The 15,642-nt window shown below is 33.5% G+C and overlaps 4 protein-coding genes and 1 pseudogene across 11 annotated transcripts in view; 3 read left to right on the forward strand and 2 right to left on the reverse strand.

Moving 5' to 3' along the window:
- The window catches only part of LOC100646310 (transducin beta-like protein 2), a 65,921-nt gene extending 64,627 nt beyond the window's left edge, over positions 1-1,294 (reverse strand). The window contains exon 1 of one of the 2 annotated variants that reach the window (XM_012314270.3): positions 755-1,259. In XM_012314270.3, coding sequence (XP_012169660.1) covers positions 755-914 — 160 coding nt within the window. In that variant the 5' untranslated portion in view covers positions 915-1,259. Of the gene's footprint in view, positions 1-754 lie in introns of both variants that reach the window. The other variant, XM_012314267.3, reaches the window with a different exon arrangement.
- LOC100647349 lies at positions 45-5,026 on the forward strand (annotated as a pseudogene).
- Positions 3,453-4,459, forward strand: LOC100647111 (coiled-coil-helix-coiled-coil-helix domain-containing protein 10, mitochondrial). The gene is made up of 3 exons (XM_003399285.4): positions 3,453-3,619; positions 3,803-4,179; positions 4,267-4,459. The coding sequence occupies exons 1-3, from the start codon at positions 3,579-3,581 to the stop codon at positions 4,275-4,277; spliced, it is 429 nt and encodes a 142-aa protein (XP_003399333.1). The 5' UTR covers positions 3,453-3,578; the 3' UTR covers positions 4,278-4,459.
- Positions 5,027-5,149: 123 nt separating the features above from the next.
- LOC100646673 (mitochondrial Rho GTPase) lies at positions 5,150-9,370 on the reverse strand. Of its 6 annotated transcripts, none has more exons than XM_048410521.1 (14): positions 8,669-9,370; positions 8,370-8,575; positions 8,245-8,295; positions 8,061-8,162; positions 7,941-7,982; positions 7,687-7,852; positions 7,506-7,626; positions 7,235-7,427; positions 6,896-7,162; positions 6,593-6,805; positions 6,312-6,520; positions 6,015-6,053; positions 5,752-5,823; positions 5,150-5,382 (listed from the first exon to the last, which is right to left on the reverse strand). In XM_048410521.1, the coding sequence occupies exons 1-14, from the start codon at positions 8,865-8,867 to the stop codon at positions 5,256-5,258; spliced, it is 2,007 nt and encodes a 668-aa protein (XP_048266478.1). In that variant the 5' UTR covers positions 8,868-9,370; the 3' UTR covers positions 5,150-5,255. The 6 variants fall into 6 exon arrangements, with proteins under 6 accessions (XP_048266478.1, XP_003399330.2, XP_048266479.1 ...); XM_003399282.4 differs by having other exon boundaries at positions 6,312-6,508; positions 8,669-9,369; XM_048410522.1 differs by lacking the exon at positions 5,752-5,823 and having other exon boundaries at positions 8,669-9,369.
- Positions 9,371-11,285: 1,915 nt separating this feature from the next.
- LOC100646552 (allergen Cr-PI-like) lies at positions 11,286-15,588 on the forward strand. 2 transcript variants are annotated; one of them, XM_012314274.3, is made up of 7 exons: positions 11,286-11,439; positions 11,749-12,089; positions 12,213-12,497; positions 12,589-13,618; positions 13,701-13,837; positions 13,927-14,221; positions 14,300-15,588. In XM_012314274.3, the coding sequence occupies exons 1-7, from the start codon at positions 11,367-11,369 to the stop codon at positions 15,433-15,435; spliced, it is 3,297 nt and encodes a 1,098-aa protein (XP_012169664.2). In that variant the 5' UTR covers positions 11,286-11,366; the 3' UTR covers positions 15,436-15,588. The 2 variants fall into 2 exon arrangements, with proteins under 2 accessions (XP_012169664.2, XP_020721112.2); XM_020865453.2 differs by having other exon boundaries at positions 12,592-13,618.
- Positions 15,589-15,642: the final 54 nt, after the last annotated feature.

A 15,642-nucleotide genomic window follows, 5' to 3' on the forward strand; every position in this document is an offset into this window, starting at 1 on the left:
TCGATATCCCTCGAACGAATCAGATACGACGCGGCGCGGCGCCCATTTTCTTTTCATCGACTCTTTATTTAACTTCGTTCTTTTCTTCTCTCTCTCTCTGTCTGTCTGTCTGTCTGTCTGTCTGTCTGTCTCTCTCTCTCTTTTCATCGCGCAAATTGCGAATCACGAAGTTAATGTTTGTCACCAGTCTCTCTCGTTATCGCTGTCGCATTAGACCAGCTTGATATTTCATTGTCACCAACAGATATTACGTCAGCTTTCTCTGAGTAAATTTTAAGATATAATTTAATCATATACAATAGAATTCCATTTATCTGTAATTCGTTGAAGAAGTTAATGTTCAATCTCAAATATATGATCTCATAGCTGAGCTTTTATTGTTTTTTATCTTTAATCGAACAGCATACACGAACGTGTATTCTTGTAGCATAAACATATATGTATAGAGCCGTTTGTTTGTGTTCGGAATACGAGATGTAGAGGGTGACTTAACTAAACGCACAGGCATGTCGATTTAAGTCTTCTAAACGTTAACTTCTATTATTAGAATCAATAAAAACAGGTGGAGCTAGTGAACCTCTATTACTATCTATATCTATAACTACCGTGTCCTCCGATATATTTGACCAAACGGTGTTCTACTGTACAGGAAGATTGTCGCTATGGCTATGACATGACATTTTGTTTGGGACTACTTTGACACTTTTCGTCACGCACGTGATTCACAACAATCAAAACAAAAACAATCACTCACCACGCTTGCCTGATAGACGATCCTCCTTAATTTTTTGTGAATCTTCTGTGACATTCCTTCCAGGAAAATATTTTACGCCGTTTCTTTTATTCGTTCCTTGTCTTTTTATCAAAAATGGTCGTTTGCCTCGATGAGGGAGGATGTTGTTGAATTGAGGCATCGGTCGCGCTTCTTTGTCTGAACACTGAGCCGGATATCGTACCGCAAACAAACAGGAAAGGTTACATGTGTGAGATCTATGTGTCAAGAAAACGCGATGACAAAAACGGTCGTAGTAGCACCGTAGAAAACTGAAAAAAGGGAAGGGCTTATATACGTGGTGCGTAATCTATCGCGGCCAACTCGTGGCATCGTGTACACTGAGTCATGTGCAACGTGTTCCCGCCGGTTTATGAAGAGTTTCGTTCAGCTGATGTGCGCATGGTCGGTGAATGCACTCAACAGTTGCAGCCAACGCGCGCCTATATTGACACGTGTTGCACGACGATAACAACCCGATAACACTGTACCACAGACGCAGAAACTGGCCAAGATCATCGCGCTCTGTTCGAAACTCCTTTCCCACGTTTAAACTAACTTAGTTTCTTTCTATGAAATTTTTACTGAGCCATTTTCGTTCTTTCTTGTTTGCATAGCGATAAGATCTGCTAGCTTTGATCGCAATACGTACCAGCACTCCTTAAAATTATTGACAAAATTGATATTCTTAATAACTAACACAGTTTTAAATGTTTTGAGTTTTGAATAAAATATTTGATATTAAATATATTTACAAATATTAAATATTATTGTAAATATAGTATTACGTTCTGTAATATCTTTTGATAATATAAATCGTTTATATTAATGGCGATCAAAAATTAAAAATTAAGAAACGAAATGAATTTATTGTCATTTCAGTTTTGGGAAAATTTTCTTCGTTTATCTTGGTTTTTTATTGGAATTAAATTTGTGTCCACGCACAATGGTTATTTTGTGTTAAATAGATGTTTCTAAATATAATCTTACAAATTTACGTCTAATATACGTAAATGTGTATTAGGATATATGTATAGTTACGTTACAATTGCGCAAATATTGACATGCATACATACTTATTGTAATAATATTTTTGTTCTAAATATTAACGGGAAATAAAAATTTTGAAAACTAAAAACGAATTAAATTATCTGATAATGCAATAAAGGTAATATACACAAGAATTAATTTCTGTAAATACTATAAACATCTAAGTCATTTAAGAATTAAGTAAAAAGATTTGAATACAAAATTTGAATACAATACAAAATCACTAAAAGAATTAATAATAACCTAATAAATTAGGAAAAATAATTAAGAAGATTATTGTGATTTTAAACGCATGACACGAAACGCATATTCAATCAACCTTTAAGTCTCGTTGTTTAACAGTTACTTATTGAATCTCATTTGTACTCTTTGTTGGTTCAATATTTTACAAAGAATACAAATTACTGTTTATTAGCGCAATTTGTTCAATTGTACGAAAATAGATCGATTTCATGCAATAATGTAAGTTTAACGATTATTGTAGAGACATTGTTTTGCTACATTTTTGATTTTTTGTATAGATTGCGACAATCGAGATTATGGCGCACTCTAGCAGAATTCTTGTAGAATACGATTGCTTTGTCAAGCAATTTCAAAGGATAGAAATGAGCAAACAAACGAAAGAAAATAGATATACACTCAGTAAGTTTTGCAATTATAAATCATTAAATTACTATTTATACGTGATAATATATATAATTTTCTGCATACTTCAGAATGTAATTAGAAACAATGATGACTGGTTTCTAATATACTATTAAAAATTAATTATATCAAGATGATTTAATCATTTTTATCGCTTAATTTAGTCTATTTAAAAATAATATATCTCGAATAAATTAAAAAGCAAAATTATGTATGGTAGAAGAAAAACTACCCAGAGAAATGAAAGACGAGGTCGAGCTTCGCCGTCTCCAATTTCATCGGTACAGCAAAAAAGGTCAGTCTCGTATTTGAGAAAAACATCCATCGTCCGAATTATATAATACATATTTGATTTACATAACTCCGGAAATGGGCAATTTAGAAAAATAGATATTCTATTAGTAATTACTGATTCATTTTACTGCATATATTTCAGTAATAAATATAGTTATATATACTTATATGTATATTCATTTGATGAAAAAGCCATAAGTATGATATTTTACATAAAATCATGTAATAGTACTTCATAAAATTGTAATATACTTGCATGGAGATTCATTAGTCTTTTATTTTTAAGTAAAAGTATTTTAAAAAATAAAAAGACATTTTTACATTTTACAATACAAGATTAATATTTCTTTAGTATTCAATTTTTAACTCATATGTATATGTATATATGTGAATCCTATGAATATGGTCTACTCAATAACTATATATATTAAACATTATAGCCAACATCATGGTTTGAATATTATATTGTAAAATATTGGCTTGTAATATATAATACAATAATGTTTGTATATAATTAATATAAAAATTTATAAAATATATCAAATGTTTTATTAAAATGTTATTTGGACTTACTATTTAGGATTTATTATACATTTCTTGTTAATTTCGAAATGAACTGAAGTTTGTTACATTTCTGATAGTGTATTTCCTGTTTTATTTCTGGAAAGCTCGATAGCCACAATTGAGCCTGCGCAGTTTCAATAGCTTGCGTAACTTATAAAAGTATTAAAGATTTCATTGCAGTATCAGATTAAGCTCTTAAGAGTACGAACGTGTATTGTGTTATACGAAATTTAGTGTGCAAAAACGCAAAAACATGCCACGACGTGGACGAGCAGCAAATCCTCCTCCGAGGACGTAAGTATTTTTCCTTTTTTAATCATATTCGTACGTGTAATTTTTCATAAACTGTCTTTGAATGTTTAATAATTCGTCGAATGTAACGTAATCACGTTTATCATAATGAAGTTGCGTGATTCTTGAATTACTTTCGTAAGCATGTGCAACCATACAATAGAAGTAATTTTATTTATAATTTAGGGTTAGGAGAGCCTCAGCTCCAGTTGCAACCGCTCCAGCACATCCTCCTGCATCAACACCAATGGTAGCTCAACCTCAGCAGCCATCCCTCATGGGACAAATGGCTGCCACTGCTGGAGGTGTAGCAATTGGTTCTGCTGTTGGTCATACTATTGGACATGCTGTGACTGGCCTCTTCAGTGGAGGTTCCAGTGAGGCTGCTGCTGCACCAGCAAGTGTAGCACCTGCTGCAGTACAAAGTGCACCAGTTTCTGCACCTGCTGGTGGTGCTTGCGCTTGGGAAGTCAAACAATTCTTAGAATGTGCTCAAAATCAATCAGATCTTTCATTGTGCGAAGGCTTTAATGAGGCTCTTCGTCAGTGCAAGGCATCTAACAGTAAGTTTTAAATGATATTTTTCTATATATGTTTCATAATATGGCATTAGCCAATTGCCCACCATTAAATTTGTTTTTTAATTTCAGATTTAATTTAAACAGGGCATTCAGGTAATAGCAGGAATATAGGCAATATTAATGAATTTAGTAGATCTCATAAAAATTTGGGTTCTGTATTTACCATAAACTAGAATTATTTTAAACACTGCTTATATAAATTGGTTAAAATGTATACATGTATGCAAGTGAAATAAATTAAAATAAATTTGATTCCTGTTTATATGATTGTTATTCATTTTGATTGAACCTTTTTTCTGTATATATGTGTGATAAAGTAATAATTTTAAATATAAGACAAAAAATGTAAAATAAACATTAATTTTTACATGATGTACATATAACACAATTATGTTAGAAAATACTTTTCTTTTGATTTTTTAAATTTAAATTATATATATATATATATAGATTTAAGGCAAAAACTTCATCATCCCAATTATGGACAAATAACAACAATCAATCCTTTGCTTTTCAATCTGCTGTTAGTACAGCAGCTGAAGTTGTAGCTGGCTCTATTATGGTAAGTACTAATATTATTGCTTGCTTTTTTCTTTTAGAAATTAATGATTAATCACTTCAAATTAAATTAATGATTCATACAAGGGTCAGGCAATTGAAAGCGCACTTGCTAGCAATGTAGGACACGAATCTCCTGCTAAAGCTAACCTTAACAATAATTCTACAAACACACAAGAATTATGTATTTCCGAAATACGAGAATTCTTCGAATGCGCTTCAAGAAGTGAAGGTCTGGATACATGCAAAGCTTATCATGATACATGGATGAAATGTCAGAATGTATATAAACGACAAAATTAATTGATCAAATGAAATGATACATTAAAGAGAATAACATTATAAATAAGAAGTTCTGATCCTCGTAATGAAGTAATCAAGGACATATAAGAAATTAATGATTTAAGAACATTGTTTATTAACTTAACGCGTTTCTCAAAGACGACTTTATACTCGACCAAAAGAGGCAGTTAAATGTGCAAGAAAAGGAATATGGTAGACTATCTTTTCTCTGTATTTAAGACGCGCATCACCACAAAACCTGCGACGGTAGCAACCGCAATTCCAAGACCTGCTTTCCACCAGACGATCGAATCCCCTTGTAATAATCCAAATTGATTTATATGTCTGAAAAATCAAGAATTATTTATCATAATAATCATTTAAAATTCTATGAATTCTCCAGTATGAAAAAATTCATATATATGCATTATTTCACAATATATGTTTGTATATATACATTAGTTCACAATAAACATAACATACTATCCTACAATAAAACTGCTAGTTTTTTATATTTGAATTTTATCACAATTTGACACATAATTTAAAAAAATAAATTTAAATTTGTAGATATGTGTATAATGTAAACAATCAAAACAAGATATGAAGATCAATCATGTTTCATGCTCATGCAAAAAAATATCGATATCATTTTGTATTGTAAGTCGTGAGCACTCCGTGAAATTAACAGAAACTTATAATACAAACAAAAACCTTGTAAAAGAACTCCACCACTGAGTGGGTGAGGGTTTGACAAGCAACATGTGGACCATTCGCCTCAAAGGACTGAAAAGATTTAAGACCTTGTTATGATAGTCTTAAACATGCGACATCCTTTAATGTGAGCAAATCGCCTAGCACATTTGAAGAATATATGTTTGTGTATACGTGCAATGACATGTAAATGAAAAAAGAAATGTGATTCACGATTTGCTCAAGCTTACAATGCTTACGATGTTGCAAAAATTCAGACCAACCTGTCTCTGTAAAATAATACCCATGCTCCTTGAAAGCGGCTAAACATGAAATCTTTTTGTTAGTGTTTAATAATAATTCAGTTTAAAGGATATACTAAAATACACTTTCTTAAAAACGGTAAGGTATACTAAATAAAAGATATCGAATAGTATCAAACAAATGCGTCATAGTTTTACGATATTTTCTTTACGACTTCAAATAAACAAAATTATTTTTTAAAACAACAACTTTTTAGGAGCGTTTATTATACAAAATATTTCTACTTAATAATTGATGTTTTAAAAAATTGAACTTACGGAAAAGCTGCCATTGTCGCTAGTTTAACGAAGATTTCACGTCGTACTGTACGGGAGATGCTGTATGGTTGCGGTGGCATCAGTTTGTACTTATTGCAAAAACTTATTGGTTGTAGCAAGTAATCTTGCTTTACTTCAGACAGATCACTTTTATTTGCTATTATGAGAACAGGGATCTTACTATCTGCAAAATATTTCTGGAAAAGATGCTGAATTTAATTGCAAATATCAGGAAAAACAATTCTAATGTCTTTATACAACAGTACAAAAGAAATGCTTACAATGTAAATCCGTGCAATATATTCAAACGATTTAGGATTACTAGCATCGTAAACAAGAGCTGCTACATCACACTGAATTTGTGCTGGAGTTAAAGCATCCTGAACATTTAGTATGTTTATATCTCGCAGAATTATTGTCTTTTCCTGACCATACACATGTACCGTATTTACAGTAGTATGTGAACTTGGCGGTACCATTTCATTGGTCAATTTCTGCAATCATGTCAAGTGTTACATAAATATCGTTGAACGTATATTATGATATACATATACCAATATGTTTGTACGAATAAGCATGTATACCTCGAGTTTAGGGTCAATAAACGTTCTACATAATGTTGTCTTTCCACTACTTTTTGGGCCAATTACATGACAACTATAAACATTTCTGCTAGATTGCTTTTTTGCCAAATCTAACTTTTTTTCACGAGTAACTAGAATTGCATTTGTCTGACATTCATTATTATACATGTTATAACCTAGATATGCCATATATTCTAATGCTTTTCGCACATTTGTAATAGTCAATAGCGCCCATTGACACATATACCCTTGAAGAGTAATCCATCCCTATTATGAAAAGCAATGGTGAAGTAAGTAAAAGATATTATAAGATGATAACAATGAAAAAAGAAAGCATACTTTTTCATTAGTGGGTACAGTATATTTATATTCATCTCCCCAAGGTGGCATTAGACATCGTGAAAATAACGATTCCATTTCTGATGGAGAAAGAGCACCATCCCGATCTCGATCATGTTGTAGAAATAACAATGTTAAAAATTCCTGTCCTTTATGTGATAATTCAGTCGTACATCCAACAGGAACTTTTAATCTGTATAAAATATCGAAAATAATTATAATAATAAGTAAAATAAGCATTTATAATATTATTAATTAATTATGTACTAACAGTGGATATATGTATTCTTTAGACATCTGTAACTCATTATCATAACCGAATTTTCTTAACACAGCCCAAGTAGTCTCATTTCTTCCTCTTTGAATAAATAAGCACTGAAGATACATAAAACCTATAAATGACAAAAATGTATTTCTATGCCGATTGTTAGAAAATACAATGTGCAAAATACCTTTCAGAGTAACACATCCAGAACAAATGCCATCCTGAATATTTTTTGATAATACAGCCTTTACATCTTCTAAAACTTGTGGTTGTAAGGGAATATTAAAGCACCATTGTTGAAATGTATTTAGTTCCATATCATTTAGCAAGCCATCATTGTCTAAATCACATATCTGTACAAAATGATACAATATGAATGTAAAACATATACAGAAAGAGTGTATTTTTCTAAGGATATTATTATAATCATATAACACTTACTTTGAAAATTCTTTGTAGTGCAATTTTACATTCTTCTGTAAGCTAAATTTATAATATTATATTAATAAGTTGTTCATAAATGTGTTAGATTATACATATACACTTTATAATGAGTGTTACCTCATGGGTATCATAATTATAAAGTGGTGTGGTAGGATGTAAAACAGCTTTTTGTGCATAATAAAAAGTTTCTGAAACATTCTGTAATGTTTTGGCGGAACACTAGAACAAATACGATATGAATTACAGTTTTTTTATTATGACTTATTTAACATATACTATTACAATCATAGTTTCCTTTTACCTCTATACAACTTTCAATTTCAGTGAATTCTTTCATTATAGAATATACAGCCTAAAGACAAAAAAATAAAATTAATGGTGAAAAAAGAAAAATAAACATTCTAAATGTCATTTAATTTACTGAACCTCGATAGTAGAATAGTCAACAAGATCAATCTTATTTCCCACAAGAACAACTGGACAACGATGATCTGTTAAACATCGTCTAATCAATGGTAACCAATATGTAACTGCTCTGTCTAAAGTATCCTCGTCGACCACAGAATAAACAACACAAATTACATGTGCTTTCTGAATTTCATCAGTTAATTGATCTTCAGTTTGTTCAGCGGCTGAAATAAATAAAAAATTATGAATGAAATAGTATTGATGTAGTAGACAATTAATGTTTATGAAAATAATATACAAATGTATTTTTGATATACCTGAATAATCTACAATGTTCGTTGGTACTTGTTCCGGCGTAACGTCAGCTGGGATAGTGATTTCTTCCGCTTTACAGGGCACATCCTCAGCGTATTCTTCACTGACTAATGATAAGATCAAAGAAGTCTTGCCGACTCCACGATCACCAATTAATAGAATCCTGACGTTGCGCCTAAGCGCGACTGAGCGTTGCACCATACTGATTTCAACAAAACAATTGTGACACGTAACAGCGGCATTTACCGCCTAAATTCTTAAGAACATTTTTCTGCTTTTCCAATAAAACTTTCGTGCTCTTTCCTAACCTTGCACCTTACTACACCAACAACCGAACGTCACTTCTCGATAATTCCTCGATTTTTCATGAATACGTTTTATCAAAGATTACGGTTTCCGATTGGAAGTCACAATATGATTTCTTAATTCAGCATAGATAGCAACAAAGCGGTACTTCACCCGCTACAATTGAACCTATGCTCCGAGGGTGGGCTTTTCAAGGTTACGTTCAGTACTACGAATGACAGTATACACATATAAAACATGTACACGTGCAAACGTAAATGTATAGAAGCGGTTAACAGAAATGAAAGGACAATTGGATCGTAATTAACGGCCCGAATAATCGTCCCGTTTTCGAAAAATTGCTATAAGAAACAAGCTGAACGGAAAATGAATCTATTTGTGGAATGAATTTCATGGATCCGTAGCGCCCACATTTAAATTATATACTATACTTGTTATACGCGAACCACGTAGAAATCGATAGTGTTCAAATATTTTGGTGTTTAAAATTGACCTCTGTCATTTTTCAAGTATCAAACATAAATTTATGTCACTTTATGCTATTTATATTTTCAGTTCTATCTTAATAGAAAAACATTATAAAATATTGAAACTATAATAGACCATTATAATTGGTACTAATTTTGATAAGTTTTAAGCATATAACTACTTTATAAAATTCGTGAATAATAACAAAATAAAAAAAACGTATGCGCCTCTTTGATTTTGTAATTTTTTTAGAGAGAATAGACAAAAATTGTATGTCAAAATATATCTTTCTCGATTAAAAAATTTCATCTTGAATTTTTTAAAATTTGTTAGTCGGTTATACCAAATTATTGCATCAATGTAATAAAACGAAAAGTAAAACAATATTGTGAAATGAAAGAAAAAAATTACGATTGATTGCGCTGCCACTATCTAAAACGAAAATATATTTTTACTTTTTTATGTTATCATTCTTGTACAAGATTCTTTTCTTTCTTTTTTGCATATGCAATTATATATAATGCTAAAGATATTATCATATAATTGAAGAATAAAAAACTTAGTTGTTACTAAAAAAATATTTCAAATAATATTATTTAATGATATAATTAAGTATTTCGAAAATTTTATATTTTGTAAAATTATATGAAATTTAATCGGATGAAATAATATGACAACAGATAAAAGTAAAAGATTAAAATTAGTATTTTATATATGTATAAATGTTTGAACATATGTAATACATTTATTAAACTTTATATTTTATGTTTGTTACTGCAAATTTTATGTATGAATGAGAAAACGAACACTTTTTCCGATGACAAAGCAAGAACAAATGTATCCTATTATTTCTGCTTTGTCTGCTGCATTGGAAAATTGTATAGTCAGTATAATTTTGCGCACTTTTTTCTTTGTACCCCCCAGGGATATAAAAATATAGCAAAAACATTTAAGAAATAAGCAGAGTGATAACCTTTACGCATATAGTCACCTGAGAGTTCAAAACATATTACATATTATCTCCCTACATTATCCCGCGCGTGAAGATATTGATGACCCTCAACACTGTGATTTTTTGGGATTGTATTAAAAATATTGATTCAATATTTTTTTATTAATTACAAAATAATATTGTAAATAAAAATTTATTGTTTAAAATAAAGATTTCATGTTGAAATATTATTTATTATTTTTCTATTCTTCTCTATAATTATCGTTAATTATATATTTGAATAAAAAAATAAGTTTATTCAAATATACGTATATTAAATATTTCAAGAGAAATATATTTCATATAAGTACGTGGATGATGGAAGAATAAGTAAGATGCAAACATAGTAAAATCTATTAAATATAGGTATTTAATGAAGCTTATTTTATTTTATTTCACTTTATGTACTTATTAATATGACATTATAATTTTCTATGTATATATTGTACATTTCTTTTCTAGAACTGTTTTTGTATTTCTTAAGTTAAGCTACGATTATGAAGTAACATCGTGAAAGTAATATAATTAAGTAGTGCATGTACTTCTAATCCAATTATTTTCATTTGAATACTATTTGGATAAATATAAAGTAAATGCAACTTCGTTAAATAGCAATATTTTACTAGAGTAGAAAGCAAAAGTTTTCAAGAATGTTTGGATAAACAGTCACAGATAAAGAGACCCCCGAATTTTTGGTAGAAGAATAATGCATAATCTATTCATGATAATATATGTATATATACATATTCATCATTTAACCTTCGATCGAATGCGTCGAATACATTCGAAATAGTTAAGGATATCGCGGGTAGACTGCGAAATCTTGAGGGAGGTGGGTCGACAGGTCGCCGATAAATCCCTTCTTTGATAGGATTCGGGTATAAAAGACTGGTCGAAGAGGCAGACAGCATCGCATTGCATCATTGAACAATACAATGAGGTGTTTAATTGTCCTGTTGGCTCTCGTGGCCTTAGGGGCCTGTGGAAATGTCAAACAACAACATGCTGGTAAGTTACTATTTGAAATCACTATCCTGAAATTTGTAATTTTGAAACTTTTGGTAATAGTATCATGGGAATAATTCTGGACCACTGGTTTACTCAAAATCATCTTCTGCTTCTCTTTCTTCTGAAAGTATAATTTATTCTATAGCAACGTTTTATAATTTATACTTTGATTCTAATTAAACTATTTGATCTGTTTTATTATATTTCTATAATGGTAACATATTCAGTTAAAGGCATATGTGTAATATAACAAATTCCACAACATTATATTCTTCTTTCATACCAAAGAAATACTTTCATTTATTTCAGCTGACCAGAATCTCCTTAGCAAACAGCAAGACATCATCCAACTCCTGCAGAAGATCTCACAGCCAATCCCGAACCAAGAACTTCAGAACCTTGGTGAAACTTATGAAATTGAGAGCAATGCTCACCAGTACAACAACCCAATCATAGTAATGTACTATGCGGGTGCTGTGAAAGCTGGTTTGGTTCAACCTCAGGGTACAGTGTTCACTAATTCAATCAGCCAGCTTCGGAAAGAAGTTTCCCTACTCTACAGGATTTTATTGGGTGCCAAGGACTACCAGACTTTTCTCAAGACTGCTGCATGGGCCCGTGTTCATGTTAACGAAGGACAATTTGTTAAGGTAAGTAGAAACTACAGGAAGAGAAATTTATTAGTGCATTGAATTGAATTGAAGATGTTTCATATTGCCTCTAATCTTGCACATGCATTTTTCTATTAAATCATTTTCTTGTTCATCTAATAGGCTCTAGGTGGTGCTGTACTGACTCGCCCAGACACCCAAGGAGTCATCCTCCCACCTGTTTATGAAATCTTGCCCCAGTATCATTTGGACGCTAGAATCATCCAAGAAGCCCAAAACATTGCCATTCAAAAAGTCCAGGAAGGAGGCATTCGGAATATTCTCATCCCTGTTAACTACTCTGCACTCTTGTCTCAAGATGAACATCAACTGTCTTACTTCACTCAAGATGTTGGTCTTGCGGCATACTACTCCTATATCAACCTTGCTGGATACATTTTGGGAGAAGTAAATAATTTAAAAATTATAATTAAATATCTTCCTACATATTTAAAGAAGCACTATAAAGTTAATATAATCAATATTCGTCTTGAAACAGCAGGACCAACAACAACAACAGCAACAACAGCCTCTGACTCAACAACAGTATCAACAACAGATTGTAGGGAAATACTTGCAACAAGGAGGACAACAGGACCAACAAAGCACCATTGCTCATGGAGCTCAATATCTGTATCTTCACCAACAACTTTTGGCTCACTACGAACTTAACCGTCTTTCGAACGGGCTTGGTCCAATCTCTGAAATTAACTACGAAAATGTACAAGCTCTTTACCAACCACATCTTCGCGCTCTCAATGGACTTGAATTTGCTGGTCGTCCAGAGAATCTTCAACTCCAACCTCAAAAGAATAAACTCATCCAAAGTGTTACTACTCTGGAACAAAGACTGATGGATGCCATTGACTCTGGCAATGTGATCACCCCACAAGGCGCCTTCCTTTCTTTGTACCAACCACAGGGTATGAACATTCTTGGTGATTTGATTGAAGGAACTGGTAGAAGCGTCAACCCAAGATACTATGGAAGCCTCCAGGCTGCTGCTCGCAAACTCCTTGGAAATACTCCTGAAGCTCAGAACATTTGGGACTACACACCGTCGGCTCTTGAACTTGGACAAACTGCTGTTCACGATCCGGCATTCTACCAACTGTTCAAAAAAGTCATGAACCTTTACCAACAATATCAACAGTCTTTGCCTGCCTACCAGTACAACGATCTTGTCCTTCCTGGCGTTACCATCCAGAACGTCGATGTTAGCCAGCTGGTCACTCTCTTCAGCGACTATTACATCGACCTCAACGGCGTTACTGGACAATCTAACCAACAACAACAACAACAACAGCAACAAGATCAACAACAGGAACAACAGCAAAACGTTAAGGCTTATCTCAAAAGATTAGACCATCAACCCTACCAATACAAAGTCATGGTTCACAGTGAACAAAATGTACCAAGCGCAGTTGTTCGTGTCTTCCTTGGACCCAAATACGATTACCAAGGCAAACCAATTAGTATCTCTCAGAGTCGACACCTCTTTGTTCAACTTGACCAATTCATCCAAAACCGTAAGTTTCAATATTTCTTCTAACTACGAATTATTTATTTATGATCAATTTATTTTTAATATTTAATATATTTCGTGTTTAGTTCACTCTGGTCAGAACATCATCATTAGGAACTCCCAGCAAGCTCCTGGACAGAGTCCTGACTGGCCATCTACTTCTGAAATTCAACAAGGTGTTAATGCTGCTATCCGATCTCAGGAACCATTCTTCATTACTGAGGTTTGTAAATCGTCTCTATATCGATTTTTCTGAAAAAAAATATGTTTCAATGAAATTGTAATTAATCATAATTAATCGTATTTTTATAGCCACACCAAATCTTCAGTTTCCCTGCTAGGTTGTCTCTTCCCAAAGGTCAACCACAAGGTTTCCCACTTCAGTTTCTCGTTGTAATCTCTTCTCCAAACCCACTTAATATGCCATACGGACCAGTAATCCCCGAACAAAACCTGTCCTACCAAGCCCAACAATACCAAATCGTGAATGTCAACCAATACCAACAATTGAAACAACAAGGACAACTTTGGCAAATGGGCGGTGGAGTTCAACAAAACGTTGAGGTTCTTCCTGAAAACTTGGCCAATGCTCAGCAGCAAATAGATGGTGGTCTATCAATAATAATAAAAACTCGGCGATCATTATATAATGTTACTAACCATATATGTAATTTCTTTTTTACAGCTGTCAGGAATCACTATGCCAATGTCTACACCAGATACCACGGACAGTATCCCAATGCTCAAATCCAGAACCCTGTTGGCCAAGGACAAGACATGACATACAGTATTCAAGGAGTTGGAGTTGTTAACGCTGCTGGTGTTGGTGGTTCACAATCCTTAGGATTACACGGACAACATATCGCAGCTCAAGGTCAACAACAAATAAAACAACAAGCTCAACAGATCCAACAACAAATACAAGCAGCAGCAGCAGCAGCAGCTCAACAAGGACAACAGGGGCAACATCGGGGCCAGGGTGCTCAAATGATTTGGAGTGCACAACAACAACAACAACAGCAACAACAACAACAAAAATTGCATCACGGACAACATATTAGCAGCTGGTCTCCATCTCACATTGCTCAATCTGTCGTCCAATCTGCACAACAAGGATTGCTATCTGGTCTGGCTGGTACACAAGGTCTCCAGGGTGCACAAGGTGCACAAGGTGTTCAAGGTGCCAAAGATGTAGCTGGTGTCCAAGGTGTAGCTGGTATCCAAGGTGTAGCTGGCGTCCAAGGTGTAGCTAGCGTTCAAGGTGTAACTGGTGTCCAAGGTGTTCAAGGAGTCCAAAGTGTAGCTGGCGTTCAAGGTGTAGCTGGCGTCCAAGGTGTTCAAGGAGTCCAGGGTACACAACAAGGTGGAATTCAAGGCGGAGTACAAGGCCTGTCTGCTGTCCTGCAAGGAGGAGTATCATCACAAAATTGGGGAATCGGACATGGTTTACAAGGAGTGAATGTTCCGTATGGCATGCAAGGAGTCCAAGGTATCGGAGGAGTTCAATCTTGGCCAAACTCTCAAGTCCAAGGTGGAATCTCAGGAAGTGGCATTGTCGCCAGCGGACAACAACACGCTGGTGGCTTCCAAGGAATCTACGCACAAACACAAACTGTTCAGGACCCATCTGTCAGCGAATACTACCAGAACAAACCAATCTCTGAAATCATTGGTGGTGCCATCTCCCTTGATGGTAAACCTCTCGGCTTCCCTCTGGAAAGACCGTTGGCTCCTGGTGCTCTCAGCGTTTCCAACATCTTCGTGCAAGACGTTCTCGTCTTCCACCAAGGTCAACCCACCAACGACATCACTCAGCCATAAATGTTCCTACGGCGAAGCGCGCCTTGTTAGAAGTCGTGTGAAGATGGTTTATACGACGGACTTATCGCGCACGAGATGTTATTAATGTTAATAATTAAAGAAAAGATTTATTGATGTATCAATTATAATGAATAAATTGCCGTCAAGAGCAAATGTTTATTATAAAATCTGGTCTTCTGCATGTACACCTTATTTGCATCTTTCAAA

This window comes from Bombus terrestris, chromosome 11, assembly GCF_910591885.1.
Source record: "Bombus terrestris chromosome 11, iyBomTerr1.2, whole genome shotgun sequence".
Taxonomy (NCBI): Eukaryota; Metazoa; Arthropoda; class Insecta; order Hymenoptera; family Apidae; genus Bombus; species Bombus terrestris.